Source organism: Molossus molossus, unplaced genomic scaffold, assembly GCF_014108415.1.
Source record: "Molossus molossus isolate mMolMol1 unplaced genomic scaffold, mMolMol1.p scaffold_m16_p_12, whole genome shotgun sequence".
NCBI lineage: Eukaryota > Metazoa > Chordata > Mammalia > Chiroptera > Molossidae > Molossus > Molossus molossus.
Genome location: NW_023425347.1, coordinates 81,181,364 through 81,207,547, shown reverse-complemented (window position 1 = coordinate 81,207,547; position 26,184 = coordinate 81,181,364). Strand labels below are relative to the sequence as shown.

Here is a 26,184-nt window from a genome sequence, read left to right as displayed (position 1 = left end):
GTCTGGTGGTTGTGCAAAGAATAGGCCAGGGGTCAGGGTGAGGGGAGTGGAGGCAGGGACATGAGCCAAGATGCTGATCATGTGATAGAAGTGATGATTCTCTGGACTGAGGTGGAGGCCTAGGGGAGGTATTTGGTTAGAAGGCCAAGTGGACACGGTTTGGTGATGAATTGGGTGTGGGGGGTCTTAGGGAACGGTGACGGCTTCTGGCGTGCGTGAGCCGGTGGAAGGTGGTGCCTGTATCGGATGGAGAGATCCCGAAGAGACAGGCTTGCAGGAGAAAATGGTGAATTCAGTTTTTGACCCACTGAGGTGTCTAAGAGACAGTCCAGTGTAAATTGTCTGAAAGGTGGTTGGATCGTGGGGTCTGGAGGTCTGGAGACAGGGCCTGGTGGCATCTGGGGAGTCGTAGAGATGGTGAAAGTGCCAGACAAGTAAATGACAAGGAGCATAGAGTGAAAGGGGGCTTGGCAGGGGAGTGCCGTCAGGCCCAGGAGGGAAGGCCTGCAGGGGTGATGTCTGAATCCCAGCTGGAGGGACGGCCAGACTTTGGGATGTGTAGAGGGCAAAGGCTGTGCTGGGCCAGGTCACGGAGGCCTCGATGCCAGGCTAAGGCATTTAGCGTGTCCCCGAGGAGTTAACGCTGTGCGTCTTCCTCCGGTGTGCTGGCTGCTGGTATCGGTGCCAGATTGCGGTCTGATTTTCTGCTTAAGGGACAGGGGCTCCACTTGTCACCCCCACCCCATACAGTGGCAGTGGTGTGTATGGGGAAGTGAGGAAGGTGAGGCTCCTGGGTCCTCTTGCTCACTGTCCTTTGTCTTTCTGCCTTTAGAGCCTTGGAAAGCGTTTCCTCTCCCGGGAGCCCCTTGAAGGACACATTGTAGATGTAGAAAGACGTTGGATGAGGACAGCCCAGCTGCAGTGAGGTGTCTAGGACAGAGCATGGCTGTAGCCCTGGAATCCCGGGCCCAGGCCTCTCCCCCACCAGAGCTGGAAGAACTCCTGATTGTGAAACTGGAGGAGGACGCGTGGAGATCAGAATCCAGACCTCAGGAGAAAGACCATGACCCTGTCCCTGGCCCCGAGGCCTCCCGCCAGCGCTTCAGGCAGTTCCAGTACAGGGATGCGTCTGGACCCCACGAGGCCTTCAGCCAGCTCTGGGCGCTCTGCTGTCGCTGGCTGAGGCCAGAGGTCCGTGTCAAAGAGCAGATCCTGGAGCTGCTGGTGCTGGAGCAGTTCCTGACTATCTTGCCCAGGGAGGTCCAGGCCTGGGTGCAGGCGCGCCACCCTGAGAGCGGTGAGGAGGCGGTGGCCCTGGTGGAGGACTGGCACCGAGAGGCCCGGGCCGCAGGACAGCGGGTGAGGCAAATGGTCTGTTCCCCAAAAGTGGGTCAGGCAAGGCAGTGGGCTGTGACTAGGTTAATCAGCACTAAAATAATAATTGTTATTGTTTATTGAGCACGCTTGTGTACCAGGCATTGTTCTAAGTGCTTTCCATGTATTAACGTATGTAATCCTGCCAGCAGTTTAATGAGATAGGTACTATTACCCTAGTTTTACCAATGAGGAAATGGAGGCAAAGAAAAGATGGGTAATTGGCTCTTGGGCACACAGTTGGCAGAGCCAGGATTTGAACTCAGGCCATCTGACACTAACGCTAGCATTCATAACCACTACTCTAAACTGCCGCCCAGTACTGTATTTACGGTACTGTTGATTTGTATTGTGTTTTATACTTAACAGAATCTTTTTACATATGTGATTGCTTTGGATGCTTATAGCGGTGATGTAGGTAGACAGAAATAGTGTTATTGTCCCCAAAATTTATAGATTAAACTAAGTCCCTAAAAGTCAGGTTGTTCACAAAGCTCGGTCAATATGAACCATATCCTGAACCAAGATCCTTAGGTTCCAAGTTCATCCTTCTTTCTACTACATGACAGATGCCTCATCTGGAAACCATAAGAGTTAAAATACCCGTGAGTCACGAGGCTAAAATGAAATCTTAACTGACATTTATTGAGCACTCACTGTGTGTCAGACACTGTTCTAAGCTGTTGTTATGTATTGCTCATCTAATCCACCCAGCAACCCAATAAGGTAGGTACTGTTACCATCGCCATTTTTCAGATGGGTGAACAGAGACTTGGAGAGGTAAGTAACTTGTCCAAATTTATATCGAAATGAAAGTATTATGGATTTAACTCACAGTCTCAGCAATTTGCAAGAGACCCTCAAGGCCCATGATATAACTTATGATTTTGCTACAACACAAATTTTGAAGTCTGCCTTGAAGCTGGTGTATGTAAACAAGCCCTTTGGCTGCAGGCTGAGCCAGCGCCTAGAACCTTCATCTCAACCTGCCCCTGCTGCTTTCACCTGTTGTGTTCACTTGTTACATCACAAGTACGTGTATTACACTTAATCACATTTTGTTGGGGGAAATTAGAGCTTTGAGGATATATCCCTTGCAAATCGCAGGGGGTTTCTGTACCTCATAAAATATACAGATGTGAGATTAGAAGAAGGAAGGTTAAAATAAGATCTGTGGGTTTGCTTTTTGGATTCCTTTACAAACTGATTGAAGATATAGAGAACATACTTTTTAAAATTATAGAACTATACCTTATTTTAATATACCACCCTACCTTCCCATGTTATTTTTTTTCTTTAAAGAAACCATTGGTGAAGGTGTGTGGGAGACAGGAGTGGGGAGGAGGGTGTACAATGGGGAAAAAGGAGGGGCATCTATAACAAAAAGTAATAAATAAATTTAATTAAAAAAAAGAAAAAGAAAAAGAAACCAGCTGCCCTGGCTGGTGTGGCTCAGTTGGTTGGGTGTTGTCCTGTGCACCGAAAGGTTGCCGGTTTGATTCCCGGTCCAGGCACATGCCCAGGTTTCAGGCTTGATCCCCAGTAGGGAGCCTGTAGGAGGAAATGATTGATACATCTTTTTAAAACCAGCTATTTGTCTTAAGTGGCAGTGAAGAAACAAATGGAAGTCCTAGGATTTCAGGGCTGGAAGATGAAGAACTTGAGACTCAGAGATGAGAATTGTCTCAAATCAAGGTCTTTATGATTCTTCTGTAAAATGAGAGTGTTGGACTAGACCAAAAATTCTCAAATTATACCTACTGTGAACTGAAAATTGGAGAAAAAAAATGAAACCTTCTCTGTAATGTGTTTTTTCCTGTGACTTCTATTTTTTAACTGTCCCACCTGCTTCTTAGTGTTCACAAATGTCAAAACAAATGGACACGTAGCTTGTTTCCCCCCATACTCGTATGTTGTAGCTTGTGATCTTACATTGCAAGGTGCATAACTCAGCTGCACAGCTTCCTTCATTATCAGCATCCCATGTGAGAGTGGTGTATTTGTTACAGTTGATGAACCTGAATTGACACATCATTATTACCCAGAGTCCATAGCTTGCATTAGGGCTCACTCTTGGTGTTGTGCATTCTGTATAATGACTTGTATCCAGCATTATAGATAGTATCATACAGATTAGTTTCACTGCCATAAAAATCTTCTGTGCTCTGCATATTTATCTCGCCCTCCCCTCAACCCCTGGCAGCCACTGATCTTTTCACTGTCTTCATAGCTTTGCCTTTTCCAGAATGTCATATAATTGGAATCATACAGAATGTAGCCTTTTCAGAGTGACTTCTTTCACTTACTAACATGCATTTAAATTTCCTCCTTGCCCCCTCTCCCCCTTTTTTTTAAGCACAGAATAACATTCCACTATCTGGATGTACCACAGTTTATCTGTTCACCTACTGAAGGACATCTGGGATTTTTCCAGTGTTGGCAATTACAAATACAGCCACTATAAACATCTGTGTGCAGGCTTTTGTGTGGAGCATTAGTATTTTTTTTTTGTTAATCCTCACACAAGGATATTTTTTCATTGATTTTCAGATAGAGTGGGAGGGAGGGAGAGGGAAAGAGAGAGAGAAAGATAGAGAGAAACATTGGTGTGAGAGAGAAATGTTGATTGGTTGCCTCCCGCACGACCCTGACTGGGGCCGTGGATGGAACCTGCAACCCTTTGGTCCATGGGCTGATGCTCTAACCCCTGAGAAACTGGCTAGGGTGAGCACAGGCATTTGTGATAGATTCTTTCTTCATCTCCACCCCAGTTAGTATCCTACTGATTTTTCCTCCTCATTGTCAGTTGCATCTGCTTCTTTCTGTGTCCACTGTTCCAACCCATGGAATCAAGATCTTTGCTCAGCATGGCAGTAGTTGAAGAAGCTAGGGCTGAGAGTGAGGATTATAATGGAGTCTTGTCACACAATTCCTCTGTAGGTTGTAAGATTATTAAGTATAACAGTGAGTTGATAAGCAGAGTGTTGATAAGCAGATGTTTTCTACCTGTGAAACAGAGGACATTGGTCGATCTCCTCATTTGGAATGGCTTTTGATTCTCATGGCCCATTCCTATATATCTTCATTTTTGAAAAAAGATTATTTATTCATTTATTTTTTAGAGAGAGAGGAAGGGCGAGGGAGAGACAAACATTGATGTGAGAGGGAAACATACTTTGAGCCATCTTTGGGTCTTACAAAGGGCTTATTAAGCTCTGGATCCTAGCTGTGCTCAAAAGAACATTTCCCTCCCTACCAGAAGTGGTGTCACTGAGCTGACGATGGGGAACTTGGACTGTGTGTGCAGGGACTGGGGTCGTGTGGAAAGGAGACGAGGTCCGCAGAGGCACCGCGGGAGTCCCGGAGCTTTCAGCGGCCGCCAGTGGACCGCTGGCCCAAGCCGCAGCCCCAGACGCAGTGGGTGAGAGACCCGTGCCCTGACCTTCCCAAGCATCTGGACACCAAGACGCCACCCCAGGCCCTGAAAGAGAGTGGTGAGTACCAAGAATCAGGGAACATCAAGGAGGAGGGGTGAGCGGGGTGGAAAGGAAGGGTCCATGGGGAGGAGGGATGTACTGAGTCCAAGGCACGGGGAGAACGGTGTCTGATGGACAAGTGAGAAGTAAGGCAGGTAAGCGAGCATTGCAGAGGGAGATGGCGTGCCCAGTGACGTCAGCGCGTCCTCTCGAGAGCCGAGTCGCGCAGCAGGTCCAGGCTGGGGCAGGCCGAGGTGGTCACAGGGGCTCTGGGCTGGCATCTACACAGGGCACCTCACTCAGGGCAGCTTCAGAGCTGGAACTCCAGAAGGGCAGGCAGAGGGGAGATGAGCACTGGCTGCGGGGTAGTCTCAGCCTGACCCAGGCTTGGCTTTAGGAAAGCTGGACCTGAGGGGCTGGTTGTCTGGATACCAGAGCTTGGGTTTCAGAGACTTTTTCTTCTCCTCAGCTGTCCTCACTCCCCGAGTCCCTACTCTCCCAAAGATGGGGAGCGTTGGAGATTGGGAGGTGACAGCTGAGTCCCAGGTAAGCTGCTCTTCGTTCTCCCTTTCCCATCATTGCTGCTCCAATACTTTTGCCTCTTTGCTCCAGTTCTTTCTCTCTGGCCTCCTCTCCGCAAAGGGCCACCGGTGCAGGGTGTCAGTCCCTGCCCCTCGCCCCCTCGGCTGGCCTCTCCTTGACCATGCTGCTCCTCTCGATGCTCAGCTCACACACAGTGTCTCCTTGTGTTCCCGTTATTTTTCCTGGGGCCCCGTAGGGTTCCTAGGCTGTGTTCAAGGGTCAGTAACATTTGAGGTCTTCTTTTGTACTTGTCACAGGAAGCCCTGGGCCCCGGCAGACATGCTGAGAAGGAGTTCCACAAAGCGCCCCCAGGAGAAAACTGTGGGAACGGCGTGCCCCTGGGTAAGGAACTGGTGCCTCTGAAGAAGATGGGTTTCTGTTCACTCAGCTCCCAAAGAGCGTTTCAGCACGCCCTGAGACTCGAGTCTCAGAAGTCCGTGCAGCTTCAGACACGGGAAGAACACAAGCTCTTTGTAGTCACCCCTGTGGTGGTGGCAGGAATGGCGTGTGGGCAGCGGAGGCTGGCAGGTTGGCTTCGAAGAGCCTGCTGTCTCAGGGCTCATTGCCTTCGTTTCCTCAGTACGTTCTCCGTGGTGCAGGAGCTGGGCCCTGCCTGCTGTCGCAGAAATCCCGGCTTTTCAGCATCAGACAGGATCTGTCTCTTAGGGGCGGACTGAGTGAACGAAGCCCGGGAGACTGATGCCCTAAACCACAACGAGAATAAATCTCACAGGGCTCAAAATGCTTGAAGCCCGTATGACCAGCAGACTCTTTTCTCTGTGGGCACACCTGCACAGGAAGCCCGCTAATGACCTGGTTCTCACTGGAGCTCAGGAGTTAGACACGCGAGTGGGATAGAGTAGAAGAGACAGCGATAGGTCCGACTCATTCATGTCAGTAAGGGGACATGGAGCTTGTTGGCTACTCATTTCACAGTGTGACCCCCCCATTCCCTTTACATGTGACATCTGGTGAAAAGAGCATTCAAAGGATCAAACTTTAGGATATGCTGAACGAGATAATTATCCTTAGGCCTCTTTGAGCTCTAAACTTTTTTTCTAGTTGTCTCCAAATATTTACATAATTAAAGGCTTTCTATTTTGTTAGGATTGGTGTTGGGACAGCAGTCCTTTTTTTTTAATCCTCACCCGAGGACATTTTTGCATTTATCTTCAGATAGAGCAGGAGGGAGAGAGGTGGGAAGAGAGAGAGAGAAACATGGACGTGAGAGAGACACATTGAGTGGTTGCCACCCACACGACCCCAACAAGGGCCGGGGACAAACTGCAACCGAGGTACGTGCCCTTAGCAGGAACCGAACCCGGGATTCTCCGGTCCACAGGCCAACGCTCTAACCTCTGAGCCAAACTGGCCAGGGCGGGACAGCAGTCCTTTAAATGTAGCTAAGTGTTATACAAAATAAGGGAATTTATTTTCTCACACTTGGCAGTCTAGAGGAGGGCATGCTGCAACCACAGCACAGATCGGCCCAGCCGCGTCCTAAGTTCTTCCTTTCTCTCTGCTCTGCTGTCCTCACTCTCAGCTTTATAGTATTATTATTATTATTTTTTTTTATCCTCACCCGAGGACATTTTTCGATATTTTGTTCAGATAGAGGGAGAGGGGGAGAGAGAGAGAGAAACATCGACGTGAAAGCGACACATCGAGTGGTTGCCACCCACACGACCCAACCAGGGCTGGGGACAAACTGCAACCAAGGTACGTGCCCTTAGCGGAAACCGAACCCCGGTCTCTCCGGACCGCAGGCCGACGCTCTAACCGCTGAGCCAAACCGGCCAGGGCTCAGCTTTATAGTAAAGCTATTGTGTGTCAGAGTCGAGATCGATGTCAACAGCGTCCACAAGTTTCCTCGTAAGAGAGACACACCACACACACACACACACACACAGACCTATTCTCCAACCATTGACTTCATTCTGATTGGGCCAGTTTAAATTGTATACTCTTCTGTGGACCAATGGCAGTGGTGTTTTGTATGATGCAACAACAAAAAGCAAATTAACAAAGCAAATAGGTCAGTGAACATTTCTGGTGAAGTGATCCTGTTACCTCTAGTTACCTCTCCCCAAGCCCAGACATCTGATGGGATTAGCATGGGAGTTTCTCTTGAGCCTCTTGTAGGGAAATGTTTCAGGGACATTTTGGACAGTCTGCTCAACAATCATTTCTATCACTTCTCTCCTTTTTATGTAGGAGTTCTAGTTTCAAAACCAAATATCGTCTCCCAGCGGGAGCAAGGACCAGAATTTTGGGGTCTGAATCTTATGAATTCTGGAAAAAGGAACACTGCAGATTATAGCCTGGATAATGAGCAAGTAAAACCAGCGCCAGCGTTGACCTGGAGGGACTCAAAGGCCTGGGAAGAACAATACCAGTGGGACGTGGAGGACATGAAGGTGTCAGGTGTGCACTGGGGCTATGAGGAAACCAAGACTTTCCTGGCAATTTTGAGTGAGTCTCCCTTCTCTGAGAAGCTCCGGACTTGTCACCAGAACCGCCAGGTGTACCGGGCCATTGCAGAGCGGCTGAGGGCACGGGGCTTCCTGCGGACACTGGAGCAGTGTCGCTACAGGGTCAAAAACCTCCTGCGGAATTATCGGAAGGCCAAGAGCAGCCACCCACCGGGGACCTGTCCCTTCTACGAGGAGCTGGAGGCCCTGGTGAGGGCTCGGACAGCCATCAGAGCTACAGATGGCCCAGGAGAGGCTGTGGCTCTCCCCAGGCTGGGGGATAGTGATGCAGAGATGGAAGAGCAAGAGGAAGGGAGCTGGGAACCGGAGGAAACAGCAGAAGACTGTAACGGTGATGACCTGGCCACTGGCGAGTCCGTTCCGGGGCCCAGGATTCCAGGGGGTCCAACTCTGTTCCATAGCCGTATCGGTAAGAACACAGGCTTTAAATCTGATCCAGATTCCAACCCTCCTACTAGCCAAACCTGTGTTCCCTGAGTTCAGGGCACAGAAGTCTAGGTGGATGCTGTTGGAGTAAGGCACTAAGTTCCTTTGGTCATCCTCAGACTCATCCTCTCCTCTCCTATGACCAGTTCTCAGTGCACAAGTTTTCTTAGCTATTGAAACAGCCACTTTTAAAATCCTAAGGGACCTTAAAGAGCTAATTCAGTATTTCTCAAAGTGTATATGGGAATAATCATAGGTGTTGCATGAGTAAACTTAATGTGTATGAACACATCAGCTGTGATTTCACAGATAGTAAGTTTAAGTAAAGAAAGATACTAAGTGAAATATTTAACAAACAGAGCAGAAATCAGGACAGTGTACAGTTGGAATAATCGGTGTTTGAGAACCACCCAAGTGATTGCAAACGCGGGAGCACTGAAGCCTGAGAGACGCAGTGTCTTATCTCAGGATCTAAGCGACGCAGGGGCAGAGGAAGGGTCAGAGCCCAGGGCTCCAGCTCCTTTTATGTGGCGTTTCGTCCCCCACGCTGCCTCCTTGGCGGCGTCATGTACCTGCAGAGGAACTGAACAGACCGCTTTCCTTTCCTCTTCCACAAAAGAGGAAAGGGGGTTCTCAGTTCCCATATTTGTTAAAAGGAAAATTCATGGAAGTACAGGACATGTATTGAATGGATACAGAGTCTCTTGTGTCTCAATTACAAGCCTTTCCCTGAACCAGTCAGCTGAAGCCAGGGGAGTGGGGTCACCTGATATAGTACAGCCACCTAAGTCCTCCCCTTTAGCCAAGACTCTTAAGTGCTAATAAAATCTCTTAGAAGGGGTGGGGTGGGAAGCTCTGGCACAGCCCTGAGAGGCAGGGGTATATTCCTTGTTGGTGCCCCAGGTACCTGGACAATTTCTGAGGTGCCTGTGTTCTAGGCATTTAGCAGGGCAGGGGACCCTGATCCTTGAAGACCTAGGCATGTCTCATTAAATCTCACAATTCTGAACTCTTCACTCCTGACAGCAGGTGTGCACTGGGGCTACGAGGAGACCAAGGCCTTCCTGACAATTCTCAGTGAGTCCCCATTCTCTGAAAAGCTTCGCACCTGTCACCAGAACAGCCAGGTGTACCGGGCCATTGCGGAGCGGCTGTGTGCACAGGGCTTCCTGCGGACACTGGAGCAGTGTCGCTACAGATTTAAAAACCTCCTTCGAAGCTACCGGAAAGCCAAGAGCAGGCACCCACCAGGGACATGCCCCTTCTATGAGGAGCTGGACTCGCTGGTCAGGGCGCGGACTGCGGTTAGAGCTATGGGGACCATCAGAGAGGCAGCGGGTCTCCCTATGTCTGGGCGGAGCAGTGCAGAGGCTGATGACCAGGAGGCCTGGGATGAGATGGCAGATGAAGATGTCATCAAACCTCCAACCCCATGTCCTAAAACCCCAGACACTGGTAAGCATGGAGTAATTGGATGTCCACAAAATCTGTAAGCATGCAGACAGAGCGAGGGAGCCAGGCTTGTTATCATGTCTCTGGACTAAAACAGAGAATGGAATTGAATAGGAGAAAGATTTGTGCTTTGTTCAGATTATGTCTAGTTTAGAGTATAATTCCCTAAATGAGACAAGCAGTCAGGTCTAGATTTTACTGGGATTTGTTTGAGCAATTATATATAGAATTTAATCAGTCTCATATGACACTGATTGTACTAGAAGGTGTTCATTATCAAGTAGTGGGATAAGGGAGTTGGCCAGGGAGACTGGCTGGCTATTTGGTTGGGGTCATGGCTGCCTTGGTGGGGTCACCAGGTCCCAGACTCTGTTCCTCAACTTTGCAGGTCAGAAATGCATGTATGCACCAAAACTTGACCAGTTTTATATTAATCACATTTGTAAGAGGTGACATAAAATATAAGATATAAATTCATGTTAGCTAAATTCACAAGACACAAGATACAGATATATAAATAGATATTAACTAACGAATGAATAAAACTACATTTCTGTCCATTCTTTCAGGTTTTGAGATGAGGCATGAGGATGAAGACCAGAGTTCAGAGCAGGATATTTTTGAGGATTTGCCTGGAGCATTATCAAAGTGTACTACAGAAGTTGTTTGCCACTCTCACGACTGGGGGGAAGACAGTGAAAATGAAAATGAAGGTGAAGAGCGGTCAGGAAATCCACCCCAGGAACAGTGGGAAGAATGTTCTTCTGAAGAGGACTTAGAAAAACTTATTGACCATCAAGGCCTGTACCTTGCAGAGAAACCCTACAAGTGTGATACATGCGTGAAAAGCTTCAGTCGGACCTCCCACTTCATTGCTCACCAGCGGACACACACAGGTGAGAAGCCCTACAAATGCCTCAAATGTGGGAAAAGCTTCAGTGACCGCTCCAACCTCAATACCCACCAGAGAATTCACACTGGAGAGAAGCCCTACAAATGTCTCGAATGTGGGAAAAGCTTTAGTGACCACTCCAATCTTGTCACCCACCAGAGAATCCACACAGGGGTAAAGCCCTATAAATGTGGAGAATGTTGGAAAAGCTTCAACCAGAGTTCAAACCTTCTGAAACATCAGAGAATCCACTTGGGAGGAAAGCTTGACCATTGTAGTGAGTCTGGGGAAAACTTTGGCCAAAGTCCATCCTTTAGTGCTCACTGGAGGGACTTGGCAGAGGAGACATCTCCTGAACAACCTCACAGTGCGAGTAAGAACTTGAATTCTCCTGGGCTGCACAGCACCAACTCAGGGGAGAAACTTTATCAGTGTTCTGAATGTGGAAGAACCTTCTCCAAGAGCTCTGCCCTCATCAGTCACCAAAGAATTCATACGGGAGAGAAACCATATGAATGTGCTGAATGTGGGAAAAGCTTCAGTAAGAGCTCCACGTTGGCTAACCACCAGCGAACCCACACTGGGGAGAAGCCGTATAAGTGCCCGGACTGTGGGAAGTGCTTCAGTGAACGCTCCAAGCTCATCACACACCAGAGAGTGCACACAGGAGAGAAGCCCTACAAATGCCTCGAGTGTGGAAAATTCTTCCGTGACCGTTCTAATCTCATTACTCACCAGAGGATTCACACAGGAGAGAAGCCTTATAAGTGCAGAGAGTGTGGGAAATGCTTCAATCAGAGCTCTAGTCTTATTATTCACCAGAGAATCCACACTGGGGAAAAACCCTACAAGTGCTTGGAGTGTGGCAAAGACTTCAACAATAGCTCCCACTTCAGTGCCCACCGGAGAACCCATGCAGGAGGGAAAACATCATAGGAAACAACTCCTCCCACAACAAAAGAGATACATGTGTATTTAAACCTCCCAAGATTATAAGGTGTATGGGAGAAGGGAACATTCCCTGTTGTTAAGCTTGGTGTATACCCAGGGAAGTTACCTTAATGTAATCCAGGTAATGTGGAAGGGAATTACAAATGTTCAGGATCCAGATTTGAAGGCATTTTTCTTCAGTGTGCTTTGTTTTTCTCCTGTTAAAAATCTCCACTCAGTCCTCAGGCTGTCCTTCCGTTTGCTGTCGGTTAAGGGCTTTGTCAGTGTTTGAGCCAAACTGATAGCTTAGGGGACTAGAGGCAAATCAGTGGTCCTGAGTAGTGATTTCAAACCTTGCTGTGCCTTCACATCATCTGTGTGTTTCCACACCCCGTCAGTACACGTCACAGAATGTCCTGTATGCAGTTTTTAGTGGGGTGTATCCTCAGAGGAGAATGTGGAGACTGATGAGAGGGGCATACTTGAGAGTCTGGCTTAGAGCAGGCCACTGTGAGCTCAGCGAAAAGTAGGAACAGTTACATATTACTTAGGCTCTGTGCTAAGCACTTTATACACATGATCTCATTTAATCCTCACAACAGCCCTAGGAAGTAGGTACTAATATTTCCCCTATTTCCCAGAAAAGAAAAGCTAGGCTTAGGAAACTGAAGTCACTTGCTTGGGTCACACCCCTGAAAATGGCAGAGGCAGAATTCAACCGGACCTGTCCGTCCAGAGCCTGAGGTGTTACCACCACAGCGAATCCCCACTCACATTAGGGCATGTAAGTCAGGCCAGGATCTCAAAGCACTTTGTAGAGCACACGTCCTGTTGAAATTCCTCTCTGAATTCTCCCCAAGGTGAGAGGTCTTGGGATATTGAGAACAGTCAATGTGCGTTGAGCAAGGATGAATGATTGCCACAGCACGAGATGTGAATTTCCATCTGTACAATAACACGGGTGGGAGATACAGGTGGGTTGAGATTGGGGAAACACATGTAGCCAAAGTGATGTTTCTTCCAATGAGATACTGCTTTGGCTAGGGGAAGAGGGCTTAAAGATTTCCCTTTTTTCAGAGGGTCAGTCCTGCTTCTTGTTACTTTTGGGTAAGTCGAGTTAAACCTTGCAGGAACCTGGGCTTCTTCACCAGTGTTCATTCATCCCTGTTTACTTGCCTCCCTGGCCCTTCCCTCTTGGCAGGGCAGAAGCTTTGCTGCCGATCCCCAGGCCAAGGCTGAGGCTGAAGGGAGGTGTCAGGAGTGGGTGTGTGTGCGAGATGCTACTGAGAGGGCTTTGAATACTGTCCCACCTGAGCCATCGTGTCCCAAGGCGACCCCATGCTTGCTAAATGTTGACCATTAAGACCAGCCTCCTACACAGACAGGCTAAAGCTGAAGGTTCACTCAAAGAATAGTTTTCTACTTTTCAGCATTTAGACGTCCAGAGTTTCTCCTTAGGAGGGTTTAAAAATACTGACCAAGGACTCTGGTTTCCGTAGGATTTTAAAAGTCCCTCTCCTGACGTCTGCCTATGACACTGGGGTGCCTTTCATACCCTGGTTATTTCATGAACTTGGGAGATACCTATCAGCAGATGTGATGGAACCTTCAAGAGTAGAATTTTCTGTTCACGTGAGAGGAAGTCAGTGGAGAGACTCGCACTCCCATTCTGTGGAGATCACTCCTTAACCCTGTCTGCTTCCCCAAAACCAGTTCACCTGGGGTCACGGCCTGTCAACTCCGTCCCAGCTTCCCTTTCTTGCTTCACATGATCTCCAAGGGGCAGGGGTCATGTGTGAGGCCTGGACAGGAACTAGCAGATGTCAGTAACTGCAGTAATAATAGGGAGCCGTGTGAGCTAGGAAGGGTCCCAAAGGAGGGGAAGGATGGGGGTTCCAGGGAACGCTTAGTGGTGTGAAACACCACGGATTCACGCTGAGGGTGGGAGCTTAGTTCTTTGCACTATTGGAGTATAAGATGGGAGAAGGGAAGTGTGGGTCAGGGTCATGGAGGAGCTCGTGTCTGAGTGGAACTTGGACACTAGGCTGCTGGTGACGAGGTCAGAGGATGATGTCAAAATCTAATAGCTGAAAGGAGCTTGGATATGCTGTAGTTAGGACGATCTGTTGGAACATTATTGCAATATTCCAGTTAAAAGGGAGGGTCTGAACTAGAGCAGTGATCGGGTTTGAGAAGGGGATGGATTTGAGAGGTTTCTGACAGCAGGGGCAAGCTGGAGGGCCTTGGCGACGGGTACAGCGTGTCGTTCAGAGTGGGAGCACAAGAAGGAGATGCATATGGGACATGAGGCCAGATTGTAAGTTTGGTTTGTGACATTTTGAACTTGGGGTGCCTAGAGGAGATCCGTGTAGCAGTATGCAGTATGCATTTGGATACCTGGGCCTGAGCGAGGGGAGAGGACAGAACCAGAGAGTTATCTGTGTCTGTGTGGTAGTCAAACTCATGAGAAAGGGAATGTGTTCAATCAGATTTAGGGGCTAGGACAGAAGTTGAGAAGCACCAAATGGAGAGGAAGATGCCCCGTAGACCACTCTTCCCTCCTGCCTTCTGCCCACTCCTGTCATCTTTTGGCTGCTGCCTCTGTTGCTGCTAACGCCCTAATTCTCAGTATAGTCCTGAGTCTTCTGGCGTGTCCTGGGGGAAAGAAACAAGTCAGGGAAGCTAGATTTAGGCTTCTGACCATGGAATTAAAATGGGTTAAATTTCGACTATGAGGGCTCAGAAATTTAAGGTCCAGTTCTAAAAACAGATCAGCTCTCTTGGTCTGCAATTTGTGCGTCAGTCCCTGGCCTCGGTTTATTTGGCTTTGTTTTCACTTCCTTTCCCTTATTTCCTATGGCATTATGTACATCTCTTAAAGCTCGTCAAAGCCTATCTTGGGATGATACCTGGTAATTAAATTATACCAATTAAAATGCAAAAAAACACACACAAAACCGTGTTTTGGATTCTCTGGCATCTTCCTGGTTACACCAAAAGCATGGAGAAGAGGAGGACAAATTAGTGAGACACAGTGAGGCTGTCAGGGAGGACGGAGCCCTGGATCTCAACGCCCCTCGTGTTGAACTGCCGTCTGCCTTTCCCTGTTCTCTGGTTCTTCAGACGTGGCTGGATGTGCATGACCCATGAGTCACTGCTCTGTGCCTGTAACAGTTGGCTTGTCTGCTGGCCTTCTCTGCACATCTACTTTGATATGTCCCCCAGAGTCTTTGTACTAGGAACTCTGAGATATCTGGGACCTAAATACCATCAGGAGGATTATGGATAAAAGGAAAGGAAGGTGTTCCCAGAAGGCCGGATTTTTCTGGGCTCTTCTCATGTGCCTCGCAGTTCGGGAACAGAGCTGATACACTTTGTACTTGAGAAAGTGGGGAGAGGTGGGGTCCTTTATGGGGACTCTCTCCCTTTCTTCCTCCACCCATTCCCTTTAGGTAACACCCAGAAGACTTTGTAGCTCAAAGTTGAAGTTTTCTAATAAACTTTGACTCTATATCCTTGTTGAATGGGGTATAGGTAACTTTTTGCCTCTTAGACTGTTACCCTTGAATTCTGATTGTGAATTGGGAGATAGATAGATCAGAGTTGGACATAATTTTGATCAGATCCACTGTAAAATTTCTATAGCAACCAGAATCCCAGGTGTAGGTTGTACTACTGTAGTAGTGGTTAGAGTGCACCAATGTTCTGCACATCTTGGGACAAAGATGACATCTGGGAGGAAATGAGTCATGGTCTCCCTGAAGGAGGAGCTGTGGGACTCTGTTTACATGTTTTCATGTAACTTGTATGTAGCAATTGCTTCAATGGTGACCAGATCCACAGGGCCTGCCTTCCTGGAAGACAGAACAGGCCATAGACGACAGCTCGTCATACTCTCTACTAGCCAAGGTTTGCTCACAGGTACAGCAGGGCCCAGAGGTCACTTACAAATGATCATCTCAAATGTTGAGGATGAGCAACCAGCCCAGGCAGGAATAGTCCAGATAGCCAGGCAGCTGGCTGAGACCAGTACAACTGAGAATGTATTAGCAGGAGAAAAACCCTACCTGGGGGTGTGCCTTGTGGCCTGGGGCTGGCCATCTGTTGGCCCCCATGTCAATAAGCCACTGGGACCCGCTCATGCTGCCAGAGATCTGGGCTGGACCAGGAATCTGGCAGGAGCACCTAGGCCCCAGGTAGTTAGTGGGAATCACCAGATTAGCTCTGGGTATCCTTGGAGTTGAGGTCTGAAGAGAAGGTGTTAGACCTGATAGTTACAGGGCTAGAGAAGCCTGAGGAAGGAGCCAGGTCAGGGCGAAGGAAGGATTAAGAGAGAAAGGGCAGTTCAGACAGGATGGTGGGTGAATGAAAGGGCAGAGAGACAAAAGGGAAGAGAAGGAGCAAAGAACAGGCAGTGGAGGAGGCAACCAAGATTGGGAGATAGGAAGGGTAGAGCTAGAAATAGGGGTCAGCTGCCCTGGTGGCCAGTGCGTGGGGTGGCGGAGGGCAGGCAGAACTGAACCAGGGACAGCAGGAACGAGCATGTGGAGGGGAGGGGAGCAGGGAAACGCGAGGCAGCTTTTTCATGGTTCCAAGTTAGAAATGGAGGTCTGGGCTGCCTGGGTCAATATTCTATATTCTTTCCCTGTTCCATTCTCTGCTCAGACTCCATAATAACCAAGATTTCTGAAGCCTGCCCTTGCTGGAAGGACCCCGTGTCCAGGCCCTCTCTGCCAGAGGCTGCTCGCTGGCTCATGGCGCAGTCCTCTCGGTGGGAAAGCAGGGCTCCCCACTCACTCTGCTGCTTCCACATCATCACTCCTTTTCCTTCCTTATTCATGTGACCAATAGCTGAGAGCTAGTAGCTGTAAAGGCTCACATTTACTAAGTACCCGAAGACCGGGCACTCTGTTAACTACACATGCCGCTGTTTCAGCCTCACCACAGCTCCAGGAGATCCTGTTGTGATCATCTCGTTTGGGGGCCACAGTTGATAACTTGTCTTGGGTCACATGGCCAGTTATGTGACAAAGGACAGACTCCAACTCTGGGAATTGGCTCTAGGGCCTGCACTCTTACCCATTAGGTCATTTGAAAGCTAGCTCCTTTGACGCTAATCCCACTTACCTGTATCACCTCTCCCTGTGTGTGTGAGCCCCCACCTCTTGAACATGCTCTTGCATTCACTGAAGACTTCCTGCCCTGGCTGGTCTCTTCTTTTGCACCCCAATTCTTGTTAACACCGTGGGTGACTCAGCCATCTACAAGAGGGCCATACAGTCTTTGACCTCATGGGTGCCCATGCCATTCCGTCTCAGCCACATTTGTCCTAGAAGCGCTCCCCCCCCACACACACACACAACCACACCTTTCATATTTTCAATTCAACTAATCCAGACACTGATCTCTTCTGAGTTCCAGATTTGCATAACTAAGTGCTCAGCAGCTTCTCTGGGACTCAGCAGGTCCATGTTGATTTCCCCCCCGAGTTGGCTCCCCAGTCCTCCATTCCTTTCTTCTTCATCCTGGGCAAGAGTATCATCATCCATCTAGTTGCCTAGGCATTTAGAGTCACCTCAAATCTTTTCTCTCCTTTGCCTTGATGTCCAACCACCAAGGCATGTGAAATAAATCTACAAAAGATATCTTGAATCCACCCATTTTGATCAATTTCCATTGCTACTGTCTTCAACCAGGCTAGCATCACCCCCACCTGGTTGACTAGTTAGCAGCTACCTCCTAATCCTAACTAGTATTCCTACTTCCACTCTTGACCCTCTTCAACCCAAGTTCCAAAAGTTGCACATTAACTTCTGGTCAAGATGGTGGTGTAGGTAAATGCGATACATGAATCAAAATTACAACTAAAGTACAGAACAACCATTATTCAGAACCACCTGAAATTGAGCTGAATGGAAGACTATCACTAAGGATTTACAGAAGAAGCCACACTGAGATGGTTAGAGGGATGGAGATACAGAAGGGGCAGGTCCCACACCTATGTGTGGTGATTAAAAATCAGGAGGGATATCTTCAATGCAGAGGTGCCCCCCTGAGGATTGAGGGGTCCCAGCCCCACACCAGGCCCCCCAGCCTGGGATTCCAGTGCCAGGAAGAGAAATCCCCATAACTTCTGGCTGTGAAAACCAGCAGGGATTGTAGCTGGAGGCTGAGGCTTCTAGAGTCCCAGGCAGCTCCTCTTAAAGGACCCACACAGACTTACCCAGACTTGCTGGCTCTGAGCTCCAGCACTGGGGCAGCAGCTTGGAAGAAACCAGAAACATTCGAGGGAAAACTGAATTGTCTGTTGTCAGGGTGAGAGCTGGAGGGGCAGCTTCCTCGGAGACAGAAGTGCTGGCAGAGGCCATTGGTCCTTTTCTGAGCCTTTCCCCCACCGAGCCTGCAGGTGAGCGCCATCTTTGAGCCTCCATCAGCCTGGCTCACACTGTTAGCCCCGCCCCGAGAGTCCTTGAAATCCCACCCCACCCAACTGTGGGCCCGCCCAAGCACTTTCCGGTGGATTTTCCATACAAATGGCCTGTCTTGGCTCATGGTTTGAACTCTACTAAAATCTCTCAAACAAGCAGAATCTGGCCTAGGCGTGCCTTGTACCTCTTGCTAAGCGGCCCCAGGCATGGCACTGGTGGCAGCTGGTTTGTAGGTTGGCCTCTTCTGGGCACCCCCAAGACCAGCCCAAGTAGCAGCCATCTGCAGATCACTTTGTAGCTCCTGCTGGGTGGGTCCATGCAGGGCACAGGTGGTGGCTGACCTTGACCTGCCCCACCCGGGAGGCCCCAGAGCCAGAGCCTCTGGTGGACAGTTTCAGGTCACATCAAAGCACCACCAGACCACCTCCACAAGGGACTCATCCAAGGGGCGGACTCAGTGGGCACCAGAGCCCACTGTTGAAGTAAGTTCTGCTTGGTGGGATCAGCCCCTGCACAGGTGACCCTCCACAGTAGTTTCAGATGCTGATACTTGAATTCTGTTATTATTCATTTACTAGCTAGGATACTTGTATAAAGAGAAACACCCCCTCCTTAACTATTTGATTACTCTGAAGTACATTGCATACAAGAAAAGCGAGATAAATGATTGTTTTATTCCCCTTATATTTCTTGGTTATCAAAACAATGAGCTGGTTCCTTAGTAGTTTTCATAGGTGACCAATGAGTTTTTAAAAAATGTGCCCTGGCCGGTTTGGCTCAGTGGTTGGAGCGTCAGCCTACAGACCAGAGAGTCCTGGGTTCGGTTTCCGCTAGGGGCACGTACTAAAAAAAAATGTTGTATGTTCTCATGAATCAAACATATTTACAATGTTTCCTTCCATTGCCTTTATTGATATTATTACTATTGTTGTTTTTATTACTGATGATGCTCAAATTGTCCCATTGGGACCCATTTGTCCATTGGGAGCCTTTTGAAGTTGGCTCTTGTCTTCCCTTGACAGGGCAAGAGTAGTCTTGAGTAGCTTTCGTGTTTTCTGCAATGACGAGATTTTCCAGGTTCATTTTATAATTTTCCTGCCCCCAGGCCTGGAATCAGCTGTTTCTCCAAAGAGCCCTGGTTCCTACTATTGAAAACATAATATTTAGAAACTACAATCTGAGCATTAAGCATGCTCAGTACAAACTGAATTGCTCATCACCTCTAGGCCTTTTCAGTAGAGGGACCTAGGGTATCCATACAGGGTTGGACAAAAGAAGGGTTACAGTTGTTCGTATGGAAAATAATGTAATAATTAATAAATAATAATACAAGGATAAACTGTGTTTTACGTACTCACAGCTGTAAACCTACTTTTGCCCCACCCTGTCTATACCTATGTACATACATACATATATATGAACATACATACACATGTACATGTATTTTATAAAATACATCATGAGATTATAGTGATATTTCCAATTCAAATTCAGGACTAAACGGTTTTACTTAATTTCATCTAACACATGACTCCTTTCTTCCCTGAGGAAAATTCTGGTTCCCTATGACACTAACAAAATTATTCATATGCTTTTTCTCAAAATACACAAAACAGTATCAAAATAAAATACTAATACTATCACCATCAATGTGATTTCTGAAAACATTTAGTTTTTGCAGATTTTTTTTTTTGGTCTTTAGTTGTATCCTGCTAGAGTGATACAGTTAAATTACTGTATTTTGAAAATCATTCCTCTCGTGATTATTTCAACTTCATAAGAAGGTGTATTTATTTTATTTTGCTTTGAATGTGTAAACGTAGTCCTTTTCTTTATTACACAGAGTCCCGGAACATGCACTCTTCTGCACTTAGTCTTTCCCATATATTTTCTGTTGAAAACCCTTCCATACTAGCTCTAGGGAGTCGCCTCACCGGTTTTGCACACTGTAGAACTGTTGCATGTACCCTGGTTTATAGTCTTCTATTGCCAGACACCGAGATGGTTTCTAGTCTCTTATTTTTACAAACAATGCTGTGTGAGTAACCCAGTGCATACGTTATTTTATATTTGAGAAGGTATATTTTCAGAAAAATCCCTGCAAGTAGGATTACTGGGTCAAAAGGTAAATACTTGTGAAGTTTTGTTATATATTGTCAAGTCCTCCTCCACAGGAGTTGGACCAGTGCTGCTTCCTCCCCCCTCCCCCCCCCGCCCCCCGTCAACAGCGTGCTGTCTAGCTTCCGAATGTTTGCTGAGCTGAGGGGTAAGAAGTGGTACCTCCGAGGAGTGGAAATGAGCACCTCTTCTTACAGTTAAGAATCTTGGTACATGTTTCTTTTCATAGTTTTGGACTATTTGCTTATGGTGCTTTTAGCTTTTTTTTCTTTCTGTTTTTAAGAGTTCTTTACATATGAGGGTTTTACTTAACTTTTTTACACATTTGCATGAATGTGTCGTCTGCTCCAAAAGGAAGCACATTCTCTAATATTGGGTTGCAGAGTTTGATGCATATTCATAAAAACTTCTTTTTTTTTTTTATCCTCCCCCGAGGACATTTTTCCATTTTTTGTTCAGATAGAGTGGGAGGGAGAGAGAGAAGGAGAGAGAGAGAGAGAAACATCGACTTGAAAGGGACACGTCGAGTGGCTGCCACCCACACGACCCAACCAGGGCCGGGGACAAACTGCAACCGAGGTACGTGCCCTTAGTGGGAACTGAACCCGGGTCTCTCCAGACCACAGGCCAACGCTCTAACCGCTGAGCCAAACCGGCCAGGGCCATAAAAACTTCTTAATGAGCATTTTGCTCATGTCTTCTACAACCTTCATTTTTTCTGTTCCTGTGCCCTCTCGTGGGCGGAGGGTGGTGAGTTCAAGCTCCTATCATTGGTGTTTTTATTTCTCTTTGCATCTCCCAGTTCCTGCTTTGTGAAAGTGGATGCTTCTTGTCTGGTGAATAGGTAATAACTGCTACAGTTTATCGAGTGTCCTTCTTTGTCTCATTCAACGGCTTTGGGCCTGAATTTGGACTTGTCTGATACCAAGATGGTGATCCCTGGTTCCTTGTTTGCATGTACCTGTTCCTTTGCACATTCCTCTGTTGGTGATGATTCTTCCTCTTGGACAACTAACATGAACAACTGAAGCTACTAAGTTTCTTTACGTTAGCTGCAAGACATCCATCTGGTACTGTCTGTCTGCTTGGCTGTAGGAGCCCAGCACGCTCACATGTGGCCCCAGAGTGTGGGGATGAGAGCTTCTCCCTCTCCTCCCCTCCCCTGCTCATGGTCCAGTTGTCCAGAACGGGGGCATGTTTGGAACCATGCAGAAGAGATGCTTGTTCCCTTGTTTTTAGCTGTTTTGAATCACTGTGTTTTAGGAATACCTCTTGTTATAGCACTGAATTGAGTTTAACTTTGTGACTTCATCTGAAAATCTTTTTCTTTAACAGGTGAATTAAACCTAATTACATTAAATGATATAATGGCTGTATTTGTTTTTAGATCTGTCATTTTACTGTTCTACTTTTTGTTCCTATGAGTTTGACTACACTACATACCTCATGTAGGTGGAGTCATACAGTGTTTGTCTTGTTGCGAGTGGCATATTTTACTTAATGTTCTTCAAGTTCACCCATGGTGCAGTTTGTGTGGGAATTTTCTTCCTTTTTAAGGCTGCATAATACTCCGTTTATGTATATACCAAATGTTGTTTATCCATCTGTCAACTGACATTTGGGTTGATTCCACCTCTCACTATTGAGCATAATGTGGCTAAACATAGGTGGACAAATATCTTTGTGATTCTGCTTTTAATTCTTTTGGATATATACTAAGAGGAACTGTTGGATCATTCATATATATATATATGAATATATATATTTAATTTTTAAATTTTGAGGACCCTTCACACTGTGTTCCACAGTGGCCATACCATTTTACATTCCTACATCCTAACACTTTTTCTTTTTGATAGTAAAGATTCTAACTGGTGTCAGGTGTTGTCTCACTGTGGTTTTGACTTGCATTTCCCTAATTATTAGTGATGTTGAGCATCTTTTCATGTGCCTATTGGCCATTTGTATATTTTCTTTGAAGAAATGTCTGTTCAAGTCCTTTGCCTACTTTTTAATAGGGTTGTTTTTCTGTTAAGTTCTAGAAGTTCGTATAGATCCCTGATATTAATCCCTTATCAGATATAATTGCAATACTTCCCCCCACTCCTCAGGTGGCCTTTCACTCTGTTGGTCGTGTCTTTGATGTAGAGAAGTTTTAAACTTTAACAGCGTCCAATTTATCCGCTTTTTCTTTTCTTGCTTGTACTTTTGGTGAAGAGAAATCTAATGTCATGAAGCTCCCCCCTGATGTTTTCTTGTAAGAATTTTATAATTTTAGGTCTTATGTTTAGGTACTTGATCCATCTTGAGTTAATTTTTGTGTGTGGTGCACCCACTATCGTTTTTGCCAGGAGTTCCCAACACATCCCAGAGGCAACACGAGCAGTTTAAGAAAGAGATTTCCACAGTTGCCTTTCAGCCCCAAATATGTCTTTCCTTCCCTTCCCCAACACACACTTGTCTCTAGCCATAAAAAAAGACATAATCATGTAAGAAAACAAATGCAAAAATTTATATTTTATTTGAATTCAAAAAATTTAAAATTGCTTTCAAATTCAGGAAAGTACCATAATGCAGGACCCAGGGGGAAGCCTCATATACAGAGACAGATAAATTAAATGTATATACTGCAGACAAGCCAAGGAGGTGTGTAGATTACATATTTACAGCACTTGATGTTTTCTGAAAACCATATTTATACATTTTATTACATTTACAAAAAAGGCTTCCACTACTGTTTACCTACAATAATGAAAAAAAATGTACACCTTTTTTCCTTTCTTTTTTGGTACTGTACAAACTTTGTATAATAAAAATATATCTCTGTACAAAAGATTTTTTTGTTTGTTTTTGTTTTACTTTTTTTTTTTTTTCCCCTCATAGGATGGTGATGGGTGTGAATGGTGGGTGAAGGGTGTGGTCTGCCCTGGTCCCTTCCCAGCCTCTGGAGGCGGAGAGAAAATGCCAGAAGTGGGAAGGGCAATGCACGGCAGGGTGCTGGGTGCCTGGCATCTCCTGGGACTTCACAAGGGGACAGGGGAGGGGGCAGAGGCAGGGCTGGAGGAATCCACCGGCTGGTCTGAAAGGATAAGAACGGGGGAGGGAGCAGCCTAACAGCTTCCTGCATTTGTTTCTAGGGCGAGAGAGATGAGCCTGCGAGCGTGTCTGTGGACTGGTCCTCTCCCACCAGGCCGAAGGATGCTGTGGCCAGGGCGGGTGTGGGCAGCACTGGGCTCCTTCCTGCCACTGCCAGTCCCAGCTGCATCTGCTGGAAATTCACTTCTCACTTTAGCCAACCTTCACGTTAGTCAGATCTTTTCACTGTTTTGACCCAGAATTTGCTTAAGAACCAGGTGTCCCAGTTACTCCACTCTCACGCGTTTCTATTTATCACTTCAAAGTGTGGAGCGGACATCTGAGGCCAGCATGTCACACATGTGCACGTGCTTAAGCCCATGGGGACCTCCCCAAGGACAGAGAAAGTGGCTCTTAATGTCACAGTTTGATTCCTAAACTCGTTAGATTCCCAGCAATACTTATACAGAACTCATTAATGACCCACGTACAATGAAACTCGAAATAAATAAAACGCACATGCAAGGAGCAGGAGAGAATGGGCCTCATCCACTCCGTTCTTCTGCTTTAGGAGCGCCCAAGTCCATCGTCAGCCTTGGCAAGGGGCTGCTGGGAGCCAAGGGGCCAGCACCAGCTCCAGGAGGCAGGGACCGGGTCCTCGTCCTGATGCTGCCCAGGTGGAGAGAACAGAACCCAGAGAGGACACACGGTTCCCCTGCGTGGCCCAGCAGCCCTGGCCACAGTTCTGCTGTAGACAGTCACCTACTGCACCTGTCTGGCGCTCCACCTAGACCTGGGTTTCCGGCAGCCGGTGTGGTGGACTTTGGAGTTAGAGCCATCTGGGTGCGCATGCCGACTCCATGCTTTCCTGGGGCTTACATCTCTTCACCTTTCTGGGCTTCTCTAATTCTTATGTTTTGGGTTGTTGTAGGTCTAGAAATGGAATACCTGGTGTCAGGCACAGAGATCATTACACTGTAGCTGTTATTTTCTGGCCACTGGGGTAGGCTTGCTCTCGTCCCTTCCAGCACCTCCCTGATGCCTGCAGACTTGGCACCCATCTGGGTCACAGACTTGTTTCTCTTCTTTGTCAACTGACAGCTGGACTTGACCTTGGGCGCATGCCCAGATTCCTTGCCCTTCTTTCCAACACTGCCTGGAACCCGGAATAACTTTTTAATTAACTGGGTTTAGAATGCAAGAAAATTATGCTGCAAAAATAAACTGATTTCCAAACTATTTCTTAAGATGTTTTTCTGTCCTTGGGGTAATCCGTGCTGTCATTCTGCAGCTGGGACCGGTCATTTGCAGATGGCTGGTCTCTGCGTACAGACCACCGCAGATGCATCCGGATGATATATTCACTGGGTCCTGACAAACGGGGTGGCGCGTGTTGGTTTTAACGTTGTCGGTGACCCCTCCTCTTCACCTCTTCTCTTTGTTTGTGGGGAGCAGGGCATAGGACATCATTCACACCCATTTCTCTTTTCTAAGGTTCTGTGGTATCTTCCATAGACTCAAATGAAGGAGGTGCATGTGTGTGCGTGTGCACACGCGTGCTCAGGCCTGTACACACACGCGCACATCCACAGGCTGCTCTGCTACTGGAAATCCACTGGCTCCTTCCTCTGTCTCAGCCCCTGTTCCTCTACTGCCCACGTCAGGCCCGTGGGAGTCCTCTCCAGGGCGGCGGGTGCAGGGCGCGGCAGGGCACGGGCCCAAGTCCCAGCAGTAGCAGACACGGGCAGAGGGACAGACGAAGATGGGCACTGGGCACTGTGCTCAGGGGAGCTACTTCCTGTCCCCCGGAGAACTGGGAACAAACAGATCAACCAGGGTTTGTCAGACAAGAGAGGCAGTGGTTGGGGAGGGGAGGGGAGCAAAAATAAAGAGCAAAGCAAAGAAAGAATAAAGGGGAAAGAATGAAAGGAAATTAGTTATCTTGATCCTTGATCCTTATTTTTGAATTTTAATCTTCTTAAATTGAGGGTGGGATGTAGGGGTCCCTCCTCCCCACAGCAGAACACATATTTTTCCAGATGTTGTCTTTTTCCCTGGCAGGGCTGTATCCAAGGCCTGGGAGACCCAGGGTTAGGGGCCACTGTGCTTTTCGGGACCAGGGAAACATTTCAATTTTCGCTTCTTTCAAAATCATAAGGAAAAATGAATATAATAATAATAATAATAAAGAGGTAATGATGAATCCTGCTTAGATTATACTAATCTTTCTAAGAATTATAAAGTATCCTTTTTCGTCTGTGTACTTGTAAACAGAGGAAGGGGTCCATGAAGGCCATGACACAGCCCTGCCCCCTTGCTACTCACTGACCCCACAGGCCTCAATGACTTCCCTGTGTTGTGGGGTTGTTATTGTAATTTCAGCTGTTCTTGTTAGACATCATCTGAATTTATGACCTCACCATTCATTGTATGTGTGTCTGTTCAAGGTGGTTTTTATGTCCCCAGTCCCTGAGCCAAGCAGCATCTTCTCTGTTCCAGTGCTGGGCTGGCCCAGTGTGGGCGGCCAAATGTTCCTAGGCCGGGACACTCATGAGCCGCAGTCCTGGGGGCCTCCTAGCCTGGACACCACCAACCCCCAGGTCACCCAGATGGCCCACAGGCACCTGAAACCCATCGAACCCCAGATGTGGAAGGAAGGTGGGGTGTGTGCAGGTCATGGGACATTCTTGTTTCTTTCCTATACTGTTCAATAATTCTGCCCCTCAAAGTTCGGAGTCATTACTGATCACCTGTAAGACCCAATTTATGTCATCACAGATTTACAAATGGAAAGCAAAGATACATAAATAGAGTTCTGAGTGGGAAAACGTCAGGATGGAGCTTAGAGATGAAAGGACTCTGGCACGGTAGGCATCCTGCTGGAATACTTCTCCTTGGTTAGGTATTTCTCTAGGACAGGTGTTAGAGGGTGGTGCCCA

The 26,184-nt window shown here is 47.4% G+C and overlaps 1 protein-coding gene across 1 annotated transcript; it reads left to right on the top strand.

The window, feature by feature from the left end:
• The first annotated feature begins 853 nt into the window (after positions 1-853).
• ZSCAN20 (zinc finger and SCAN domain containing 20) lies at positions 854-13,476 on the top strand. The gene is made up of 7 exons (XM_036257505.1): positions 854-1,359; positions 4,682-4,868; positions 5,320-5,396; positions 5,690-5,774; positions 7,647-8,333; positions 9,380-9,805; positions 10,372-13,476. Exons 1-7 carry the CDS (start codon positions 943-945, stop codon positions 11,628-11,630), a joined length of 3,138 nt encoding a protein of 1,045 aa, XP_036113398.1. The 5' UTR covers positions 854-942; the 3' UTR covers positions 11,631-13,476.
• The last annotated feature ends 12,708 nt before the right edge of the window (positions 13,477-26,184 follow it).